General features: G+C 40.2%; 1 protein-coding gene across 8 annotated transcripts in view; it reads right to left on the minus strand.

Annotated features, from left to right (window-relative positions):
• rabgap1 (RAB GTPase activating protein 1) overlaps positions 1–24,400 on the minus strand; it is a 199,773-nt gene that overhangs the window by 136,744 nt on the left and 38,629 nt on the right. For 2 of the 8 annotated variants that reach the window (XM_080212504.1, XM_080212507.1), the window contains 2 exons: positions 19,979–20,130; positions 11,861–12,098 (listed from right to left, as the gene is read on the minus strand). In XM_080212504.1, coding sequence (XP_080068630.1) covers positions 11,861–12,098; positions 19,979–20,128 — 388 coding nt within the window. In that variant the 5' untranslated portion in view covers positions 20,129–20,130. Of the gene's footprint in view, positions 1–11,860; positions 12,099–12,476; positions 12,498–19,978; positions 20,180–24,400 lie in introns of those variants that run through there. The other 6 variants (XM_080212506.1, XM_080212508.1, XM_080212502.1 and 3 more) reach the window with 4 other exon arrangements.

The raw sequence follows: 24,400 nt of genomic DNA on the forward strand, positions 1-24,400 counted from the left end.
TAAATTTACCCTAAATCTTTCAGACTATATCCTACTTTGCGCCAAGTCCCACTCACTCATACCATTGTGCTTCATAATGTATATTGACACCAGTCCTCCAATGTCTAAATTTTAATTATCATGCTTTTATTTCTTCTTGGTTCTCCTTGCCCTTCTTATCCATAACCTTCTCACCTCTACAAGAACTTTTGTACTTCTTCAATTCAGGCTTCACGTGTATTTTGAAGTCCCCTCATCTAATCATTGACAATCATGCCTTTAGCTCTGGAAAAGCCTTCTTACATCTCTTAAGACCCAAGATAGTACCCAAAGACCATTCTTGAAATATTTTTCTTTGACAACATTAATCACCCATCCTAATATATCCTTATCTGGCTCAATGTTGACTTTTTGCCTGATTACACTTCCATGAAGCACTTTCAAATCTAGAAAGTGCTACATAAATACAAGTTGCAATAATAGTGCTTTACCTTTGCATTAAAGCAGTACTTGTGGTCATACCTGGTAATCTTTGTAACAAATGAAACAGCTTATATTTATATAGTGCCAATTAAGACCCAAGGTGCAAGAGTATTATAAAACATAATTTAAGATATTTAAGACATTAGGTCAGATGAGCAAAAGCTTGGCCTCTCAGCACCAGGGACCCAGGTTCAATTCCAGCCTTGGGTTACGGGAGTTTGCATGTTCGCCCCATGTCAGCATGGGTTTCCTACAGATGTTCCGGTTTCCCCCCACACTTCAAAGATGTGCGGGTTAGGTTGGATTGGCCATGCTGAATTGACCCTTAGTATCAGGGAGTTAGCAGGGTAAAAAAGTGGGGTCATTGGCCTGTGTGGGATTGTGGCCAATGCAGACTCGATAGGCCAAATGGCCTCCTTCGTGCTGTAGCGCTGCAAACATAGGTTTCAAGGAGGGAAGTGAAGTAGAGTAGCAGAAATGTGAGGGAATTATGGATCTTAGGATGCAGGAGGAGACTGAAGATGTAGGGAGATGAAAGGCCAGGCAAGGATGTGAAAACAAGGATAAAAAATTTTAAATTAAGATGTTGCTTGACCGGAAGCCTTTGAAGGTCAGTGAGTACACAGGTATGAGGACTGGGGCTAGTTCTGTGCAATGAGATGGTCAGCAGGATGATTGCAAGTTTACAGAGCTTCCAGCAGCACTGTAGGTGTACCAACACCATATGGACTACAGCAGGACAAGGCAGTGGCTCTCCCCCACCTTCTCAAGGGCAATTAGGGATGGACAATAAAGGCTGGTACAGCCAAAGACACCCACAAGAAAGAATAAAAAGAAGCAAAGGCATGAATGTGAGTTGAGACACAGACAAAGCTATGGAGTTTGAAATAGGTGACCTTAATGATGGCACGATCGGAAGTTCATCTTGAGGGAAATGTAACAACATTCAGAACAGACTGGCTTAGTGTCACACTGATACTGAGAGGGCTGGAGTCAGTAGCTATCAAATGGAGAATTAAAACAATGAAAGCAATCTTCCCATATTCAATTGGAGGGAATTTCTGCTCATCCACTCCTGGATGCCAGAGAAGCAATCTGATTATTTAACAGGAGCGGAGAATGGAAAGATGGTGGTGGGATAAAAACTCAAAATAAGTTGCATTTACCATTAGTTTGGCTACTCCCAAAAAAACCACAACGTTAGTTAATTTCAGTTCATCTTTAACTTCAATCTATTACCCTTGCAAAATAATTTAAATATTAATATAACTTGTGAAAAACCTAACAACTATTAATTACTCATAACAGGTAATCACATTTTAATCAAACATCCAAATTACTTTTCAAATACCATTTTCTTTCCTCTATATGCAATTGTTGGGGAACACCCATGTATCTTGTGGTTCAAAGTTTAACAAAATGTTTGCACTGAACTAAACAAGCCTCCAACCACCAGAGTGCAGCAAAAGAATATTAATCGTGCAAACTTACGGAAGATTTCAAATGCAAGAAGTTGAGCCTTTTTTGCTATAATCACAGTCCTACCTCCTACTCTTCCTCCCTCAGCAGATTTTTGGTGGGAAGGGGGAAAATTATATCCCAATAAAATGCAGAGAGCCGATCAGACCACATTCATCATGAGGTAAATGATGCTTTAATGCTGGTTACTGTTGAACTGATGAAATTTGGTGTTATTTTTGTTGTGAACCTTATTAAGTTAGTTGAAATTTATTTCACTTTGTACTTGGTATCATGGCAGCTAGCAAGTAGAGGAAGAACATAAGAACATAAGAAATAGGAGCAGGAGTAGGCCATCTAGCCCTTCGAGCCTGCCCCGCCATTCAATAAGATCATGGCTGATCTGTTGTGGCTCAGTTCCACTTTCCCGCCCTCTCCCCATAACCCTTAATCCCCTCTCTTATCAAGAACCCATCAACCCGCTTCTTAAAAATATTTAGCGAGGCAGCCTCCACCACTTCAACGGGCAGAGAATTCCAGAGATTCACCACCCTTTGAGTGAAGAAGTTCCTCCTCAACTCCGTTCTAAACCGCCTCCCCTTTATCTTGAGGCTGTGCCCCCTAGTCCTACTGTCTTTTTTGAGCAGGAAGAGTCTCTCCACCTCTATCCTATCCATCCCATTCATCATCTTATACGTCTCAATGAGATCTCCCCTCATTCTTCTAAACTCTAACGAGTACAAGCCTAGCTTATTCAGCCTCTCCTCATAGCTCAATCCCCTCAACTCCGGTATCAGCCTAGTAAACCTCCTCTGCACTCCCTCCAGGGCCAAAATATCCTTGCGCAGGTGCGGCGCCCAAAACTGCACACAGTACTCCAGCTGCGGCCTCACCAATGCCCTATACAGCTGCAGCAAGACCTCCCTACTTTTATATTCAATCCCCCTCGCTATGAAGGCCAGCATCCCATTCGCCTTCCTGACCACCTGCTGCACCTGCAAGCTGGGTTTTTGCGACTCATGCACAAGGACCCCGAGGTCCCTCTGCACCGTCGCCTGCTGCAGTTTTTCGCCACGTAAGTAATAGTCCTTCCTACCATTCTTCCTACCAAAGTGGACCACCTCACACTTGCCAACATTAAATTCCATTTGCCATTTCCTGGCCCATTCGCCCAGCCTATCTAGATCCTTCTGCAGACTCTCCACACCCTCCGCACAATTTGCCTTTCCCCCAATCTTGGTGTCAAATTTCGACACCCTGCACTCGGTTCCCTCCTCCAGATCATCTATATAAATGGTAAATAGCTGAGGCCCCAGCACCGACCCCTGGGGCACCCCACTAGTCACCAACCGCCAATCCGAATAGCACCCATTGACCCCCACTCTCTGCCTCCTATTTGACAACCAATCCTCTATCCACGCTAACACCCTACCCCCAACTCCATGTCCCCTGACCTTCTGCAATAACCTCTTGTGAGGTACCTTGTCAAACGCCTTCTGAAAAGACTTTCATCCCATCAGCGCTGGATTTAAATTTATAAATTCCAGACATAGAGGGATGAGGCAGTGAGTCATTAGCTCAGAAGAAACACAGACCAGCAACTTGGTGTTTTTTTAAATGAATTTCCAGGATGTGGACACCACTGGCTAGGCCAGCATTTATTGTCCATCCTTAGTTGCCCTCAAAAAGGTGATGGTGAGCTGCCTTCTTGAACCACTGCAGTCCCTGAGGTGGAGATACACCTCAGGATTTTGACCCAGTGAGAGTGAAGGAAAGGTGGTACATTTCCAAGTCAGGATGGTGAGTGACTTGGAGGAGAACCTCCAGGTGGTGGTGCTGCTCGGTATCTGTTGCTCTTGTCTTTTTGGAAACAGTAATCTCAGACAGTGATTTTGCAATTACTGTTAAGCCAGATTCTAAGCAGACAGGATCAGGACCAGAGACGGTGCAATTTTGGTTACTTAAGAAATCATTCATAAAGCTGCTGTTGGAACAAATATTTAAATGATGTGAATAAATGAGATAAGCAAATCTATGGGTAAATTTACTGATTATGAATTATTTAATTTTCAACTTTATTTTTATATATTTTTGGAATTATGCTACAGAGTAACAGAAGTCAGGTTAGCCACTGAAACGACTTTTCAAAAAATGGTTTCAGTTGGGTTTAATTATATCAACATTGTTCGTTAAAATAAATTTTTGTGCTTTTAATGACTTTTTTTGTGCCAAAGGGCGCAGCATCAAAAGCATAGAATTTCAACTACACGTGCTACTTTCTCACTATATGGATGAGTGGTGAAAAATAAAACATTCTAAATTTATGAATATTTCCTCAGGACAAGGAAAGATTTCAAAGTGAATGCAAACAATGAAAGTCTGTATTGTAAAAGGAATGCAAATTTAGGAATGGAGGTGGAGTAAGCACAGCAAATTCATTCTTCACAGTGGACACATTGGGCACATATAATAATGTTATTTGGGGAATGGGGCAGGGAGGGCAGAATGATAAGGGGGAGTGGGGCAGGTAGGGTGGGTTGACTAGGGGAGTGGGACAGGGAAGGTGGGATGATATGGGGGAATGGGACAGGGAAGGTGGGATGATTGAGGGAGTGGGGCAAGAAAGATGAGATGATATGGTGCAGTGGGGCAGGGAGGGTGGGATGATCTGGGTGAGTGAGGCAGGGAGGGTGGGATGATGAGGGAGTGGGAAAGGGAGGGTGTGATGATAAGGGGAAGGGGGCAGGGAGGGAGGGATGATCAGGGGTGTGGGATGATCAGAGGAAGTGGGGCAGGGAGGATGGCATGATCGGGGGAGTGGGGCAGGAAGGGTGGGATGATAAGGAACTGAATATTTTGAAAACCACATTTCTTTATGTGAGGTTCCATCTTCTGGTTTCGTCTTTGTCCTCCCAAAGAGCAGGCATATGTGCTAAAACATTATACTCAGAATCTCTAGGATACTGAGTTGAATAGCCAAAAGGCAATGCTAATACACAAAGAAAAGGTCAACCTCCTAGAATATCATTGAGGGAGTTGTATTCTAACTGTGGAAATCTCTATGGCATTATGTGCTGTTAACAATGTTCTCCCACAAAAGCCTGCTACTTAAGCCAAGCTGTGGAGATTTCAATTTAAATAAATTGAATTTAATAAATAAAACTAGAAAATAGAAAAACAGTAACAAATTAAACTTTAAAAATGCATAGGAAAGAAAAAAAGGTGCCATGTGTTTACTGAATGGTGTCAAAATAACATATGGTTAAAGTTGAAATATAGGAATGGGTGATTGCATGAAAGTCAGGCACTGAGGTCTTGGAAACAATGCTGAGAACAGCCAGGAAACTGATCACTGGGAACAACTGTGACCAGACCTGACTGTCAGCAAATTGTTGGTAAAAAGTGCAATGCTGCTTTCACACTCTGCACAATGTTACTCTCACTGACGTTAAAGGAGAGCAATATTGGGTAGGGTAGGAAGCAGATGTCCCATCCAATTCTGAGCGTTTCCTACCCAGTGAGTTTGGTTAAAATTAGCCCCCTGGAATCAGGTACTCCCTTACAAAGGCAGACTAGATACTTGTACGTTTCAGACTATGAAATGCAACAACTGAGTGCCTTAGAGGTATGCAAGATCATAAATAGTATAAAAAAATCTAAATCCAGAACACTGCAATAGGATAAACAAGGGAGGGGAGGAGAAAGCAGGTTTAAGCAAAGGAAAGTTACTTCTTATATATGGAAAAATTTTCTAAGCAAGATTAAAGAAAGGAAAACGATGAGAACAGTTTAAGAAAAAAGGTACATGCTGTGACGAGGAAGAGGGCAGCAGGCTATTTCTGAGTGATGAGCCAAAGTGCTCCCTTTTCTGTAAGGAACATTACTCAGCTATAGTCAAAGATCCTTGATAATCAGGAAAGATGAAAAGGGCAAGAATAATTTGCTAGTTTACCTGTATACTAGGGAGACTTTCCATTTCAGACATTTTCTTCTAAAGAAAAATGAAGGGAAAAAAGTGGTAATCTTCTCAAAGTCCCCACCATCAGTAATCTGGGCAAATCAAGAGTAAAGCCATTCCCAGAGTGTTGATTGATTTGTATGAACAATTTTATTTTCCATTACAGTCAGCAAATTCTCTTTCTGGGGAAGATAAAAGATGGATTGGACACACGGTTATGGGAGTCAAAGGGTGAATACTGCCTGGGTCATTATGGGACAACGGTGATTTTCACTGTTCCCAATTTTCGGAACTATCCCTACAGTATTGAAGTACTGCCACTCAAGATCATCCACTGCTAAACGCCAATCTTCACGTCTCCTTTTCTGGGCATCATATAGGCATCTGGCAGTGTCAGGAGATGATGGACTGCACCTGGGATGTACATCACTTCTGCATTGTCTTTTGAGACTGTAGAGGCCAATTCGTAATTGGTAGCCACTTATGCAGTCAACACTGATGAAAAATGTTGGCCTGAGATGGACTGATATTTTCTCCTTCCAGACGGCTCTCTTTTCCACCATCTGGCCACTTCCTTTGTCCTCTGCCTTTTCCATGCCTTTTCTGACTACCTGTCTCCAGGCAGTAGGATTAATAGCAACTCCTATGCTATTGTATCTCATATGCCTTGTAACTCCTATGCCTTGTATCTCAGACACTGGGAGCCTTTTAGTCTTGTGCTGACAACAAGCTCACTATCGGGTAGGCTTCTGACAATGTGGCCAGCAACCATTCAGCTCAAATGACAAGGCCAATAGAGTTGCCACTGACCCTAAAGGGATCCCTACACACAGATGTAGTTTCATATTCAGCACTTTATCTAGTCAAGAAATGTCCAATATTCATCTGAGACAGTGGAGGTGCAAACTGTTCAGTCACTTCTTTTAGTGGCATAACTTCTCCATGCCTCTCTACTGTAACAGGAAGGTATTGAGAACACAAGCCTGGCACACAGCTGCAGCCCAAATTGTCCATGCCATCCAGTTTTTACCATTAATTGCCCACGTTTGGTCCATAATCCCTCTATACCAATCTTACCCATGCAACTGTCTAAATGCTTTTTAAAAGACAAAATTGAACTCGCCTCTACTACATTCCACTCAACACCTTCTGAAAAAAAAAACTGTCCCTCTGGACCATTTTGCATTTCTCCTCTCTGCCCTCTAGTTTTAGACAACCCTACCTTTGGGAAAAGATGTTGACTATCTAGCTGAACTATGCCCATCATTATGTTATGGACTTCTGTAGGAGCACCCCCTAAGCTTCCTACACTCCAGAGAAAAAAGTCCCAGTCTATCCAGCCTCTTCTTATAACTCAAACCGATAGCATCCTAGTAAATCTTCTCTGCACTCTTTCTGGTTTAATAATATCCTTTCTATAATAGGACGACCAGAACTGTACACAGTATTCCAAATGTGGCCTTACCAATGTCTTATGCAATTTCAACAAGACATCCCAGCTTCTGTATGCAATATTCTGACCAATGAAACCAAGCATGCCAAATGCCTTCTTCATCACTCTGTTCACCTGTGATTCCGCTTTCAAAGAGCTATGAACCTGCACCCCTAGATCTCTTTGTTCTATAACTCTCCCCAACACCCTACCATTAAATGAGCAAATCCTGCCCTAGTTCAATCTACCAAACTCCATCACCTCACATTTATCGAAATTAAACCCCATCTGCCGTTCATCAGCCCACTGGACCAGCTGATCAAGATCCCATTGCAATCCTAGGTAATGCTATTCATTGTCCACTATGCCAATCTTGGTGTCACCTACAAAATTACTAACCATACCTCTGAAATTTTCATCCAAATCATTAATATAAATGACAAATAACAGCAGACCTAGCACCGATCCCTGAGGGACACAGCTGGTTACAGGTCTCCAGTTTGAAAAACAACCCTCTACAACCACTCTGACTTCTGTTATCAAGCCATTTTTGTACCCAATTGGTGACCTCACCCTAGATCCTGTGAGATTTGACACTATGGAACAACCTATCAATCATGTGGTACCTTGTCAAAGGCCTTGCTAAAGTCTACACAGACAACGTCAACAGCACTGCCCTCATCTATTTATCTTGGTTACCCCTCCAAAAAACTCAAATTCATGATCCATGAATTTTCACTCACAAAGCTATGCTGACTGTTCAAAATCAGTCCTGCCTCTCCAAATACCTTCTAACAACTTACCCATTGCAGATGATAGGCTCAGCTGCCTGCAAATATCTCTGCTAGGGGACCTGCAATTTCCTCCCATAACATCCTGGGAAACACTTCATCAGGTGCTGGGGACTTAGATACCTTGATGCACTTTAAGATTTCCAACACTGCCTTCTCTGTAATATGTACACTCCTCAATACATCACTATTTATTTCCCCAAGTTCCCTAACATCCATGTCTTTCTCAACAGTAAATACTGATGGGAAAGATTTATTTAGGATCTCACCCATCTCTTGTGGATCCACGAATAGATGACCTGTTGATCCTTAAAGAGACCCTATTCTTTCCCTACTTACTCTTTTCCCCTTGTGTATTCATAGAAGCTTTTTGGATTCTCCTTTGCTTTAGCTCCCTTGCGTCCCCTTCTTGCCCTCCTGATTTCTCTCTCAACTCTGCTCTGACACCCTCTAAAATCTTCAAGGGATCCACCTGCTCCCAGCTGCCTATGCATGTCATATGCCTCCTTCTTGACCAGGGCCTCAATATCTCGAGTCATCCAGGGTTCCCTGCTTCTACTAGCCTTGTGTTTCACTCTAAAAGGAGTGTGCTTACCCTGAACTCTGGTTAACAAAGCCTCCCACTTACCAGTCATCTTTTTGCCTGCCAACAGACAACTGCCAATCATTTTTTGAACGTTCCTGTCTAATATTATCAAATTGGCCTTGCCCCAATTTAGAACTTTAATTTTTGTATTTTCAGTTACTTTGTTGTTGGTTCATATCAGACTTCTCAACTTTGACATAACAGATGTGGCCTAGGCAATCCTGGTACTTATTTCAAATCAAGGACAGGTTGCTGGTTATTGTTGATCTAAGGTGTACAACGCTGTCAGTAATCTGCAGAGTGAGATTGTCAATGTTGACAAAAGGTGGAGTCGCTACATCCTGCCCGATAACTTTAGTCTTCCTGACTCTTACTGAGAGTCCAAACTTCTTGCAGACCCAGGATAATAGATCTACAAGCTGTTGCAAGTGAACTTCAGTATGGGATACCAGTGTAGTGTAATCAACAAGCAAACAAGTTACAAACTAGGACAATATACACTTTGGTCCTGGCGCCCAGTCTTGCCAACTTGCCATCAGTTCTACCACACAAGTAGACATCCATCTAAGGCGCCAAAAGTACAAAGTAGCAGCAGAGAGAAAAATATGCAATAGAGTTGATGGCAGCAACGCCACTGTTGATCTTGGAAAGATTCCACTGCTTTTCCATTGTAACTGATGAAATTGTGCATGTTCTCATGGGAAGAAGAAATGACATCCAGGAGCCCAGGCAGGCAGCCTGTTTTCCACAGCAGTTTGAACAGCCCATCTCTGTTGACAAGATCAAAGGTCAGAGCGAGGCTTATGAAAGCAGCGTTGAATAGTCTGCTATATGCGCAGCACTTCTCCTGTAATGGAAGAAGCGAGAAAGTCAACTGTTAATCTGCCAGATCTGAAGCTACACAGACTCAGGGTAGATCCGTGATGCCAAGGTCTGCATTCTGGTCAGAGCAATACGAGGAAACACTTTGTCCACAATACTTTACAAGGAGGTGGCTCAGTAGTTACTGCAGTCACTGTGATCCCTTATAACGTATGCCTATTTTTGCATCATGTATGTCTCAAAGCACAGATCTTTTCTTCCAGCAGAAGCACAAAAATTGACAGAGATGCTACAGCAGTCAGAAGTCTGCAATAACACTGGAAGTTTCTTGAATGACAATGTTCTTTGTTGCAGACAGTTCCAGGTATTGCTCGAATCATCTTTCCATCTGTTTGCTAGGTTCAGTGATGATCATCCATGCATTTGTCTAAAAGGGCTGATTTGGTTGCTGCTGGGTTTGTTAACATAAGAACATAGAAATAGGAGCAGGAGTAGGCCATTTAGCCCTTCAAGCCTGCCCCACCATTCAGTAAGATCATGGCTGATCTGAAGTGGACCAGTTCCACTTACCCGCCTGCTCCCCATAACCCTTAATTCCCTTATCGATCAGAAATCTATCAACCCATGACTTAAGCATATTCAACAAGGTAGCCTCCACCACTTCAATGGGCAGAGAATCCCAGAGATTCACCACCCTCTGAGAGAAGAAGTTGCTTTATTGGTTCCGTCATACATCCCTTTAATACCCCCGGATTCAGCAACAGATTATACTATGCTGCAGAGCTTCAACCAGTATTGATAGGCAACAAACAGCGTGACTACAATGCACCACCCACTACACTAACACAACAAACTGCATTAACCAGAGATACACCATTGAGCATCACCATTATGATAATACTTCTAGGTTGCACCTCAAGAGGATTTCCCTAAAATTAAAAGTAAACAGAGACACTAATAGCTCCACTTCTATCACAAAAGAAACTTTTTTTAAGAAATTAATAATGCTCAGTGAAATAATCTAGAAACCATTTTTATCTTGGATTTCCAGAGCCTCCCACTCTAATTTTAACACACTTCAGTGTGTTTTTATATCTTCCGTTGCTTGCTATCCTTTGGCCTATCTCCAACTTTCTAAATGCTCCCCTCCCCCCACCACCACTACCCAATATCTGTCCCTTCTGCTCACAGCTTTTATTTCTGTTTTGGCACATAGCCAAAACATTTTTCTGTTGAAGCCATTGTCTCTGACCGTGCCATACCCTGCTCCCAAGATCAAACAACCATATCCTATTATGTTGCACATCAAAGCTCCAGGTTCCATTGGTAATCATCCCATCCAATCCCGATGTGTTTCCTTTCATTCCTGTCACATCAGTTCAAATATATCTATCTTTCCACTTATTTCTTCAACTTTTATTGTTAGGCACAGATACAACTCCTGCCATCCCAGTCCCCTTTGAGGATGCTCCCTTCCATCTGTCTGATCTTTGCCTGTTCTTTTTCTACTAAGTAATTGCCATTAATGTGATCTTTAATATTTCTTTTAAATTTCCCATTTATCAATAATTTATATAATCACCTTTAATCGCTAATTTAAAAAATACATTTAATGTGCAACATTTAAATTTATGATTCATATCTGTCCATTACAATTTACACTAAAATTAACATTTAAAACATTTTAGTTACATTAAATAATGGATCATTTCTTATCAGTCCAACATTTGATGAATCATTTTTATATTTTACTCCAATTTGCAGGCTCAGATTTAATAAATCATTCCAAATTATTCTTGATTACACTTTTTATTGATTCAGTGATTTTTAGCATGTTGAAAATTACACAGTCTCATTGTTATTTGGGATTATGAGGTAATGTGGGGAGCATCACAGGCACAGAATGCTGTTACCATTGGATAAATAGTGAAGTGGATGACAACTACATCAACAAATCCAACAGGATATCTGCTACACAAGAGCGTTTGGGTTCACTGTGAGCAATGCCACACGAGAGCAACCGGTAAATACTGGTGTTACATCTGAAAACACAGCAATGCAATTAAACAAAATCAAAATGAAAAAAACTCTGAAAATATCCAAGAAAAGTAACTGCTGCACCACTGCAGCACTACAAATAACCAACACTAATAATGGCATCTGATCGCTAAAACTCCATGTGCTAACAAACATGGAGAAAGGAAAGTTTAATGTATTCATCACTTTTATACTTAATTACAGTGACTAAGCTGCAAGAAGAATTGCATTTCCCTCTCAATGACTATGGAACATTGTTGGTTTCTGCTACCATTAGGATGGCTGACTGTTAGTAACTTGACAACTTCACTTACCTTCTTGTGTTGGTTTAATTGGCAGACTCATATCTGGTTTCTGGGACACCACCATTAAGCCTGAATAAACAGGTGATGGGGTTAAGGAAATATCCTCAGTCAGTGACTCCTCACTTGTAGGAGAAGCAGGCATTGCTTCCAAAGGCTCCCTGACAACTTGATGACCCTCCATGGATGAATCCATCAATACATCCTCCAGTTCCTTTTGTAGTTGCTGTTCACTGCCATTTCCAACTATCTGTGAGCACACACAATGCAGATAAGGTTCATTAACTGCATTTTTACTTAATAGCACCTTAATAGCAAAAGAAATGTGCATGTTTCCATTGGTTATGATACGTACTGACCCATTAAGTTTCATGTATTTACTATCAATTGTAAATTTCTTTCTGGTAACACAGTAGCTCATTGTTTAAATTACCTTCATTTACATCTTTATAGTGTTTCACAACAAATCCAGAAAAAAGAGGCAAGCTCACAAAGAAGATCCGTGAGAAATGATGAGAACAGCCAAAAATTAAGGTGGAACAAATGCTGGCAGGGTAGTTTGCATGTAGGTAAACAAGCAGCTAAGTGTGAACATAAAACAAATACAAAACTTGAGATTTATACATACCCATTCAGGGAATTGTATACAGTCCTGTGCTTCTCATGCTGTGGAATCTGCACAGTTTACACAGCAAAGTACACAAAATATTTGACAACTACTAAGAACCAGCAACTTAAGCTGAACACGAAGATAACGAGCTATTTCAGAAAGCAGGAGAAGCTGCAGGAAATCATATGGTGATAAAGGAAATTTCAACTGTCCAGAGGTTAAATGGTCAGGCCAGAAACATGACAGGGGAGAAATCAAGCACAAGCAAGTTCATCAAGGCAGTTAGTGATATCCAGAGCAGCAGCTGTATTTGATATTAACCCAAGCAGATTAATAACCTAGAATAGAGAGAATAACAGAGCCACACATTTTGTAAGCTTCTGTGGAATTGGGGCATATCATTGGTGCAGCAGGATCATCCTTACACCGACCCCACCCCCTCCCCAATCTTTCAAAGAAGTGCCCTTGACCATGGCAGTTCTGATCTCCATAATTTGAGCAGTCACAGTATGGAGCCAGCATAATTTTACTAAATCAACAGTGCATTAAAATCAGCACGTGGGTCACACGTCCCACTGAACTGTCCAAATAGACATTTTCTATAGGAATTCCTTGCTAACATGGTCCGAGTTAGACTGTTATGTCATATCGTGATACCTGTAGGTGGCACAGCAAACAGAATTTCCTGCTTATTGCATTCACCGTTCGTTTACTTGAGCAAAAAAAAATCCCCAATCTGAAAATTAGATTCACTAAGATTGCCTGCTGATCAGTTTGTGTCATCTCCAATAGAACGACATTGCTTTCTCCTTCACTGGTAGTTGATTTATACTTTTTGGAATGAACTAAGATATACATTTTTGTATTTGGATTAGTAGTTGAAAGTTTTCCTCCTGTCATCTGCTATCATTAACAGATGGCAGTCATGATGTGGAGATGTCGGCGTTGGACTGGGGTGAACACAGTAAGAAGTCTCACAACACCAAGTTAAAGTCCAACAGGTTTATTTGGTAGCAAAAGCCACTAGCTTTTGGAGAGCTGCCCCTCACCTGATGAAGGGGTTTATTTTATTTTAACATTAAGATCAAAAGTGCACAACTTTAAATAGAAAAGTTTGAAATAAAGAAAAATTTAAGGGGAAAACTAAGTGGAAGCATAACTAGAATGATCATTTTCAAGCATAGCTTAATATTTTGTAGACTTGATTACCTCTGAGGGCCTACAGCTTGTGCAAATGTCCCTTCTTAATGGCGAGATTAATACTCTTGATGTAGTGGATTGTACATGACCTGTGTAAGGAGTGATGGAATAAGACAAGGCCATTCAGCCCATGATTTCTGCTCTTGAAAACTCCATGAGGCAGATATGCATTTAAGGAAAAGCTAGGTAAGCACAAGGACAAAGGAATAGAAGGATATACTGATCTAAAGTTAGGTGAAATAAGGAGGTTCATGCAGAGTTTAAAACACAGCACAGACCAGTTGGCCTGAAGTAGTCCGTTTCTGTTTGCGTAGAATTTACACCACAGAGTTAAATCAGGTTAAAACAGCCCATTGTACACTGCAGGACAATCAACCCACCGATCAATAAAAAAGATGTAATTATGGACGGGTGTGTAGAAGTCACAGTTGCACAATGCACCACCTTGAGAGTTTACTGAAAACCTCACTGACTAGTGTGTGGCACAATTCCTGAACTTATTTGTTAAATTTTAAAATGATCACTGTCCATAAAATCTAATGTCTCCTATTAAAGTGACCTGATAAAAATTGCAACAAGGCGATTCAGAAAACACTGCATTTGCTATATGCAAACAAGACCAGAGATATGTTATAATCTGTAGCAATTTACAAAGTAGCAATGACAAACAATTTCAAAGCATTCTTCATTAATATTAAACCAATGAGTTAAAATTAACATTAGAACCAATTCCAACCCAACTTGTCCAATTCACAATTTACTGGGTAGAAAAAATCTTTCTAAAACTACTTGTTATTAGTGTTAGCAACCCTGTGTTCATTATAATTCAATCCCAAAATAGACCAAGCACTTTTCATTCAGTGTCTACATAATAGATACCATTGCTGATATGAAGCTCAACAAGCTGATGTGCCACAATGAACACTTCAGATAATGTCAAAACAATTTTCTCCTGCACCAGCTAATGTTAAAGTTCTTCTATACTGTAATAAAACATGTAGTATTAGTGTGAACTAAAATGTTAATATATATCAATAAAGATGCATAATGGAAAGTTCATGTCATTTAGCCTCACTATCTCACCTGGATTATTTTCCTATTGTAATTCACCATACACCACACACTATACTTGCGTGATCAATTACTCCATGTGTCTATCTTATTATTCAGTCACAGTAAGAAACTAAAACTAGTCACATCCTATCCTATAACTTTGCTTAAAGTCACTATCCCGTGTTCATTTATTTCCCCTCATTAAACCAGCTCAGATGAACTGAAAAGCTCCTCATTAAAACGCCCTTCAGATAGGTTGTGAAATCTTTTCGTTTTCAAATTTATAACATGCATGAGATAAATTTGCAGTTACAAAAGTTAGACAAAACAAAGGAACCAGAAAAACAGGACTAACAAAACCACAGAGAAAGCAATCTTAGATCAACAACCAACTGCCATTAATTTCAATTCCTCCAACCTAAACACACTATTACTAAGCACTAGACTTTATAGTAAATTAACATTCAGAAAATCAAGGTACACAAGTTGCACTTCCAAGCACCAGTCATAAAAGGTTGCACCAAAGAACTACTGCCATACTGCATTTTATCTTCTTCTTAGGTTGTACCTTGGGTCTGAGGATGACTTTCTTCCACTCCTGTTCAGTGGATTCAGAAATGGCTGTTAAATACAGTGCACAAGTGGCACTTGAAGAGTTTGGAGATTGATGCACTCCCTCCAATGACTCAACTTTGCCTCTGAAAATTTTCAAAGTCTTGACTTGTTCTGTATCTCCCCGAATAAGCCTTTTCCATATCTGATGGTCATAAGCCAGGGTCCCCCATGAGTCAACATGCATGTCTGGCTTCTTTAGGGATGCTTTGAGGATATCCGTAAAGCCTTCCTGAGAATTCTCCTACCACAATCAAGATCCAAGTAGGGCAGTTGCTTTAGGTGTCAGGTATACAAATTTCATGTCTCATCCAACAGTTTGGTGTTTAATTTTTTTTTTTAAATGCAATTTGGGTGTCACTGGTAAGGCCAGTCATTATTGCCCAGCCTTAATTTCCCTTGAACTAAACTTTGGACTACTTTTCTTTCCACAGGATTTGGAGAATCTTGCAAAAGCACCTCTGGTGGTACTTCTCCAGTGCTTTGGGGTGCCTGCTGTAGGTTATCTTAGTTTCTGAAGCAAATAGGAATGTAAGGGTCACTGTTGCCCACTGTTGCTTTAGTCTCATGGTTGAGATCAGGATCTCAAATGCTTTCTTCCTCAGTCGTCATTGGCAGTAATAATGAATATTGTCATTTGTATCTGTCTTCTTTGAGAGGAGTCTTCCAAGATAGGAAAAATGGTCCACATTTTCCAGGATCTTACTATGGAAATTCAGTATCAAAGTCACTGGTGTGCACAGTGACAGTCTGCTAGATTATCTGATGTTTACTACTGACAATGCTAACAGTTTGGAAAATAATCTGAGTTTCACATAACATTGTATCACATCTCATCCATCCTATCTGTATCAAGCTCCACTGTCTCATGGCAGACTTTGTGCCCTTATTTTCAAAGATATTCATGACCATATTCCACCTTATCCAAGCTAACTTTTATTTTGTTTGTGCCCTTTATTCCTCAGACTTCAAATTATTGATCATTTTCCTGTGACACAATCTTAAAACTCAATAATCACAACAATGCTTGCTCCCAAAACCGATTTCTCCATTTAACACCCTCTTAAAAGTTCCATCTCTTTGCTTCTTTTCCATCTCTTGCATGGCATCCTTCTCTACTCCTTGCAAAGCACTTTTTTTTTGCAAGGGCACAACACAAGTGGTTTTTCTGAAATATTCTCATTCAAAACTTTATTTTCGTTTTCAGAACTACTCTGCTATTAACATACCAAAAAGACTTGATCCCTAATGCACTATCATTCATATGCCATGTTGCTGAATACACTGCTCGTGCAATTCAAGAACTGTTACTTCCTACTGCTCATTACTGATGTTTGCTTGAATATTTAAACATCTAAGTCTGCAATGTCATATTTTTAAAAATATTGGGAAAAGGTTTTGAAAATTCCAAATGCTCTAGTTTTATTTAGAAGGTGCTATCTCAGTCTCAAATTACAATATTCAGTACTTCAGAATCTAACCACGAGAACTTTAAACTTTACCGTGATCAAGTCTCAACCTTCTCACTTTATTTTCTAACCACCGAACAGTTGATCCTTATTATGTTCGACACTGCTGAAGAAGGTTGCCAAAAGCAGAATTCTTGTTCTTTATAATGTTGCGAACAGTGCTATATTTTAGCTCACAGAATTTGAAAATGCACACATGGAAACTGGCTTTGAAGAAACCTCAAATTGAATACTCAAGCTCAGAATTTGGTCAGAGAAACCAATATATTGACGTTCGGTGGCTCCTACACAATAGTCAGGTTCTCAGTCTTTCGAAGGGCAAATATGTGGACTTAGAATCATAGAATCTCTAAAGTGCAGAAAGAGGCCTTTCGAGCCTGCACCAACATCAATCCCACCCAGGCTCTATTCCCGTAACCCCACACATAATTACCGTGCTAAGCTCCTTGATCCTAATGGATAACTGAGCATGGCGAATCCACCTAACCCGCACGTTTTTTTGAGTGTGGGAGGAAACCGCAGCACCCAGAGGAAACCCATGCAGACATGGGGAGAATATGCAAACTCCATACAGACAGTCACCCAAGGCTGGAGTTGAACTTGGGTCCTTGGAACTAAGAGGCATCAGTGCTAACTACTTATCACCGTGCCGCTCACTTCACTCATGCCAAGCAGACACAAGAATCATTCTAGCTGGTAGCACGCATGCAAACCTACAGACATCTAAGTGGCTAAAAGATCAATGAAACTTTATTGTATGTCAATTAAAAACATGAACTAATATATGAAAATTTGGCATGTTTTAAAATTCTTCTCAGTTTGTTTTTGTGTTGCTGACAAGGCTTGTGTATTGTCCATTCTGGTTGCTGTGATGGCAGTGCGAGTCTTCTTCTTGAGGCAGTGCAGCTTGTGCGATGAAGATGCTGCTGCAATGTTGCAGTGCTTTGATATGGTTGAGTGGCTTGCTTGACCACTTTGGAGGATAGCTAAGAGTCAAACACACTGCTGTGACTGGATTCACATATTAGTCCAGTCACATAAGGACATCAGATTTCTTTCCCTGTAAATATATTAATGAACCAGTTGGGCTTTTTTTTTAAACAACAGTCCAACAGTTTCATGGTTACTTTTACTGAGTGCTGCTTTTTATTTAAGACTTTCTTAAAGTGAATTCAAATTCTCAACTGTCACAGTGGGATTCAAACTCTCATTCTCTGGATTATTAGTTAGATCTCAGGATTTCAAGCCTAGCAGCAACAAACAACTAACTTGCTAGTTGTTTTGCAGTTTTAACTACTGGCAAATATTAATATTAACCTTACTGGGAGACATAACAAAAACTACCAAGTTCTACAGCATTTCTAGCCTCCTCTTGGAAACTTGTATTATATTAATCAATTATTACACTCGTGCTTTGGTATGTATAATCTTAAATGTAATTAGTCATAGTGTTGCAGTGCTTTGATATGACTGAGTGGCTTGCTTGACCACTTTGGAAGACCGTAAAGAGTGAATCACACTGCTGCGTGACTGGCGTCATAAACTGGCCAAATCACATAAGACCACCAGGTTTCTTTTCAAGTCAGACTGATCCAAAAGGTGCAGGATTATCTGAGATACCAACATGTAAAGGGTTGAAATCTGAAAGTTGAGTTAATGCCAAGTAAAGCTTGAAACAAAACATATATGAAACGGGAGGAAGATATCAAATTCTGAGGCCGCATCTTCCAACAACAGAAACATATTATGCTTACTGACAAAATAGATTGGATGAATATTGCATCCTACTCCTCCAATCACATAGGGAAAGGTGTTTATAACTAGTGCAATTTTGGCACAGGATCCATAACACACATTAACTGTAGATTATTAGTGAGTTAACATATGAACCAACTGAACTTGAAAGGAATCTCAATATGCTATACTACAAGCACCAATATGGCAGTAAAATGGTCAATATGCAGAAAACATACGATTTTTAAAACATCTTTCACAATTTGATAACTAATTATTGTTAACTCAACCTATCAACTCTTATTAAAAATACATGAAACTATAAAAGCTTGATAATTACCAGCTTCTGCAGACAAAAAGCAGTTACACTCCAGAAGTTTCAATTGCTGAATCAACATGGGTTTGACTAATTTTTAAATAAAAATAAAAAATAAAAATGAGTTGAATAACTGCTGAATGAAAAGATCCAGTTTAGAATGTCCACTGCATTCCTGTACAGCTGGTGCAACTGAATAATAACTTTTAAAATATGTTCCAGATTCTAGAAGGTGATTGTGTGTGTGTGTGTGTGTGTGTGTGTGTGTGTGTGTGTGTGTGTGTGTGTGTGTGTGTGGAGGAGGGGGGGGGGTCAGAACTGAGAGGGAAAGAGAGCAAAGTAATAGGGTGCTTTATTATACATTTATACCACAAGCACTGTAATGCAAGTTGTATATCAATCTGTTTCACAGCTTTTAAGAATTTTGATGAAAAATGACCTGTTATTAGTAGTCTATTGTTCACGAGTATTGAAAATAGTTAATTCAATACACAAACTGTAAGATGCTGGACTGGTACTAATTCTAGTGTTTTGAATGATTGCCGCATATCATCCATTAAAAGGTGTAAAATAGAACAGCACTCAGCTTGCACTTTCTTCCTCTCTCAACCTTCTAAATTGCAAGAGATTTATTTGATAACCAGGGGACCTAAAAGTTCCAAGTATATTTTCATTCTACACCTCAAGCAAGGGAATATTCTGTCTCTTCCACTTGGCATATCTTCCAAACACCAGAATACTCCCCTGCCCATGTTACAGTGGCATTATCAGGTATAAAAAGCTCCATCACAACACTGGATTTGAATCTGTTTTATCTTCCACTGGTGACTGACATTTGTCCAGCAAGTTTAAGGTAAACACCTTGCACAGTTCATTTTTCTCTGGATAATTTACCTCAGATTTAATTAATATATCCAGAAACATTTGTTTACTCGCCTGTTTGAAGGATTTATACACTAAAGCAACTTGAATTATATATTTGTTTCCCTCTGTGGTATAAAGTAAAATACATGTGGAACAGTAGCAAACATAATCATCAATGGTGTATCACAAGATTTTTCTCTTGTAAATAAGCATACTGCTTTCCCAGTGCATATCCTCACAATTTTAAAGTTGAAACACTGGCACCTTCTTACCTTAAGTCCTGTTTTCTCATCATCACTACCATTATTGGTAGATGGCGTGTCATCACCATGGCGGGAAACCAGGACAAAATCCTCACTGTTTAGAGTGGATACCGAGTCTGAAGAAACACTAACTTTTCCAACTGAAGCCTTGTCATCCATGGCTGCTAAAGCAAAGGCAACTCATGAATGAGGTATAAAACTTAAAAGTACCTGGAAAATAAAATCAAAGACTGATTTAAGGGTATATTAATCATTAAAACTACTATCCTAAATCCTTATCTTTCTGTACTATACATGACCAAACAATGGGAATAAATCACCAAAATGTTCATTTGGCATAGACCATTAGCCAGTGTTTCTAAATATCAGATGTGCCATAGACCTTTACAAGTTGTATTTCTTTTAGCTTATCTTGACCAAGGGGCAGCAGACGCAATTCAATAATTGTTAAATAATTTGGAACTAACAGTATGGGTTGAATGGAATTATGGTACAGCGTGTTCATCAGGAGTTTGTGAAGCAGCAAAAAAAGTAACTATACGTTCTCAAGCTTTGCACTGTATGTCTGTTAATATAATTGAGTAATTTAGTTGCTACTTCTAAAGGAAAAACTATAGTAATGATTGAGTGGTTAAATGAAAGCAAAAATTTGGAAATCAGTGGACAGACAGTGCAAGGTAGTTAGGGAAGTTAAATTACTTCTTTATGATTATTGGCAGGTCCTATTGGGGGCATAGGCACATACTTTTTACTGGTCATCATAGGGAAGTTATTCCATTTGCGCTTCCCAAATCTTTTCCTGGCAGACCCCATTTTAATGCCTTAGATTTTGTGTGGCCCCAGACTGAAAGGTTAGGAGTACGACAGGTGTTGAGTGGGTGGGAGCAGAAGCTCTTCAACTGGGGTATCTTTAGATGCTGCTCGAGCTTGGGAGGGGAGGGTGCAACAGGAGTTGAGCACTGGAGGAGTTCAAAAGGCAGGATTTCTAATAAAAATACTTACCCTTAAACAGACTTTTTTTGCAGTGGGAATCTGGCTTCAGAACAGACTCAGAGCATTAGACAATGGCCACCAATAGGAAAAAAAGTGATTTAAAGGGACTTTGCCAACATTAGAAATCAGTTCAAGCTCCATGGCAGCCATTGCTGCTCAGAACTCTCAATCCCAGAGTCATATCTCATGATCTCACTGCAGGGATTGCACCCCCACAGTTTTGGAAGCTATTGAGAGTATACGGGTGAACAACTGCTCCAGATATTAGGAATAAGTTATAGGCAAAGAATAAGATATTGCGCTCAATTTTCTTTTGAAACGTGACTTGGTGACACAGTGTCACAGTGGCTAGCACTGCTACCTCACAGTGCCAGGAACCCAGGTTCAATTCCTGCCTCGGGTCATTGTCTGTGTGGAGTTTGCACATTCTCCCCGTGCCCGCATTGGGTTTCCTCCAGGTGCTCCAATTTCCTCCCACAGTTCAAAGATGCGCGGGTTAGATTGACTGACCATGCTAAATTGCCCCTTAATGTCAGGGGGATTAGTAGCGTAAATACATGGGGTTATGGGGATAGGGCCTGGGCAGGATTGCCATCAGTGCAGGCTTGGTGGGCCAGATGGCCCCCTTCTGTACTGTAGGGATTCTACGATGCTATGAAACTGAAGTGATTGTGGTCTTTAAGATTATGAAGGAAATTGATAAAATTGATCAATGCAAATAATTCAATTTATAAACTGAATGGTACAAGGGTTCAAACATCAGTAGACACTAGATTAAAAAGAAGTAAATCACATCTAAGGGGCAGGCAGTGCAAAGCTTTAATCTAAAAGGCAATAAAACTTATAAAAGAGGTCATCAGAGAAAGCTCTTGACATAGGCAGGGAGAGGACTTCCAGAAAAAACTGGATGAAAGAGGAGGTAGAAGTATCAGAAGAAGCATCAAAAGAACACAGGCCTTTTTGTCAATAGTGGCCTTGCCACGTGCCTACAAATTCTTAGTTTTTTTTACACCAGAGGTATCTGACCAGTATCTCCACACGTGCAAATTCATGGAAAACATCATTTCTGAAGATTTTGGTGGTATTCACTGAGTAGGTATGTCAACACCAGGGTTTTACACTCCCAAAATGTCATTAATCGTTTAAAACATGGATTGCTTCTATTCTGCTACTAAATATCAATTTCAATGGTAACAGCCATTTGCAGTTTAAAAACAATTTCAAATGATTAATTATGAAGATATATAGACAGTCAGGGGACTGAGCTTGTATATGTGTGCATATATACAACTCCAGGGTTCCAACTAATTCAGAAACTTAACCATGACATTATATGACTATAACTGGCTACAGTAAAGGAATAATCTACATCCAGCTAATTTGCTTAAACCATTTAGAGAAGTTGGACAGTCTCATTGTACCAAAATATAAAACGTTGTGCAGTTTGTTGAAAATTGTCAATTAGTTTTCATTTCACGAAGCAAACAACAAGGTTGTAATTCAAAACCAAATACAAAAATTGCCTTAAGAGCTCACACCCATTCCACTTTGCAGTTGGTGCATTTACAAATACCCAGAATATACACTGAATTCTGATGTTTTAAAATTTGTACATAGATTCAACAATTCATAACTTCAACTATCAAACTATTCAAATACAAGTATAAAAGTAATTTGGATTTATATAATCTCCATTACATAACTGGCAACTGGAACTAGCTGGGATGGCACTACGGTCAACATGGACCAGTTGGGCCGAAGGGCCTGTTTCGGTGCTGTAATGCTCTAAGACTCTAATGTCTTCAGGAGAGCCCAAAATGGTTCACAAGTACGGCCCTTGTTAAGCACATAAATACAGCAGCCAAGCTGCAGATAGCAACCTCTCCCAAATAACAAAGGTGATGCGTCAGCAGTTAATTCTTGCTGTCAATTATGCCTCTGTGAATTGCCTGAAGACATTCGGGATAAATTTTGGCCAGGACACCAGGAAAACTGCCTCTTCTTTTACACTCAGACAGGCAAGAACCTGGTTTAATGTTTCATCTAAAAGGTGGCATCTCTAAATCTTCACATCATCTCTAACAATGCCACACTCTGTGCTGAAATGTCAGTGTACATTCTGTGCTTAAAGGACGAGTACATAAAGCTTTCTGACTTGGGTGAGAATGTTGCCAACACTAACTCCAGCTACAGCCAACCGGAATCATTTGGCCCACATTTCAGCCACGACACACTTGCAACTGTTCCTGACACTTTCCTGATCAGAGGCAGGATGGGCCTTTTTCCTAATTCCCAGGCAATGATCTTGATTTTATAATCAGGAACTAAAAATGAACTGATATTTCATATCCCACACTCATTCTGCTCTGCGCCTGTAAAGGCAACCAAAGGTTTAAAAAGAAAAGCAGCTGTATCTACAAAAGGGTTAAACCCACCTACCCTACACACATGCATATACCAAGTCAATGTAAAAGGATCATTTTTCTACTTCTCACTCCAGACATAGTAACAGCCACAAATGACGATCCAGAGTTTACAGTAAGAATAGCAAAGCTAGCAGTGCTGTCTCTCATTAATGCACAAGTCAGGCTGCAATTTTTAGTATCCACACATGTTCAGTGAAATGCTAAAATCAGGGAGTTGCAGTCTGATTTGTCATTTCTCATCAAACATCACCTCATTGCAACCTCATCAAGAGACTCAGCAACTGACAACGTGCAATGGTGTGAATATTTAGTTTATTTTCTTAGTGTCGCAATTAGGCTTACATTAACACTGCAACGAAGACACTTCATTGCAGTGTTAATGTAAAATCCCCTAGTGGCCACGCTCCAGCGCCTGTTTGGGTACACTGAGGGAGAATTTAGCATGGCCAATACTCCTAACCAGCACATCTTTCAGACAGAGAAAACCCACGCAGACACGGGAAAAACATACAGACTCTGCACAGACGGTGACTCAAGCTGGAAATTGAACCTGGGTCCGAGAGGCAGCAGTGCTAACCACTGTGTCACCATGTGGTACTAACCCTCCAGATACACATTAAGCATGCTAGAAAGAGGGTTAAGCATTTAACCATTCATTGCCCCAATCCCCATTAAAATCTTTACTGTCTCCTATCTGATCATTCCCCTGGTATGATTCTCTCCACTCCCTTACACCCAAAGGATGCAAACTTAAACAGATAAAGCATATAGTTAGCTGGCTTAACCTTGACCACATAAAGAACTTGAGTCCTATTCTCATCTGCAAAAATTGCTCACTATTTCAGGAGCATCCTGGAACGGAAGGGTAGCCATCACCCACCCAGCTTACCTCTACTGTATAGAGTCTTAAACCTTCTCCCCATCCTCATTTCCAACAAGTGTAAAAAGCTCATTTTTCCATGAAGGCTGAGGCCAAGTTGGCTGCCTCAGTCACTGAGGCAAACATACTAAA

This window comes from Carcharhinus amblyrhynchos, chromosome 25, assembly GCF_965287045.1.
Source record: "Carcharhinus amblyrhynchos chromosome 25, sCarAmb.v2.hapA, whole genome shotgun sequence".
Lineage (NCBI taxonomy): Eukaryota > Metazoa > Chordata > Chondrichthyes > Carcharhiniformes > Carcharhinidae > Carcharhinus > Carcharhinus amblyrhynchos.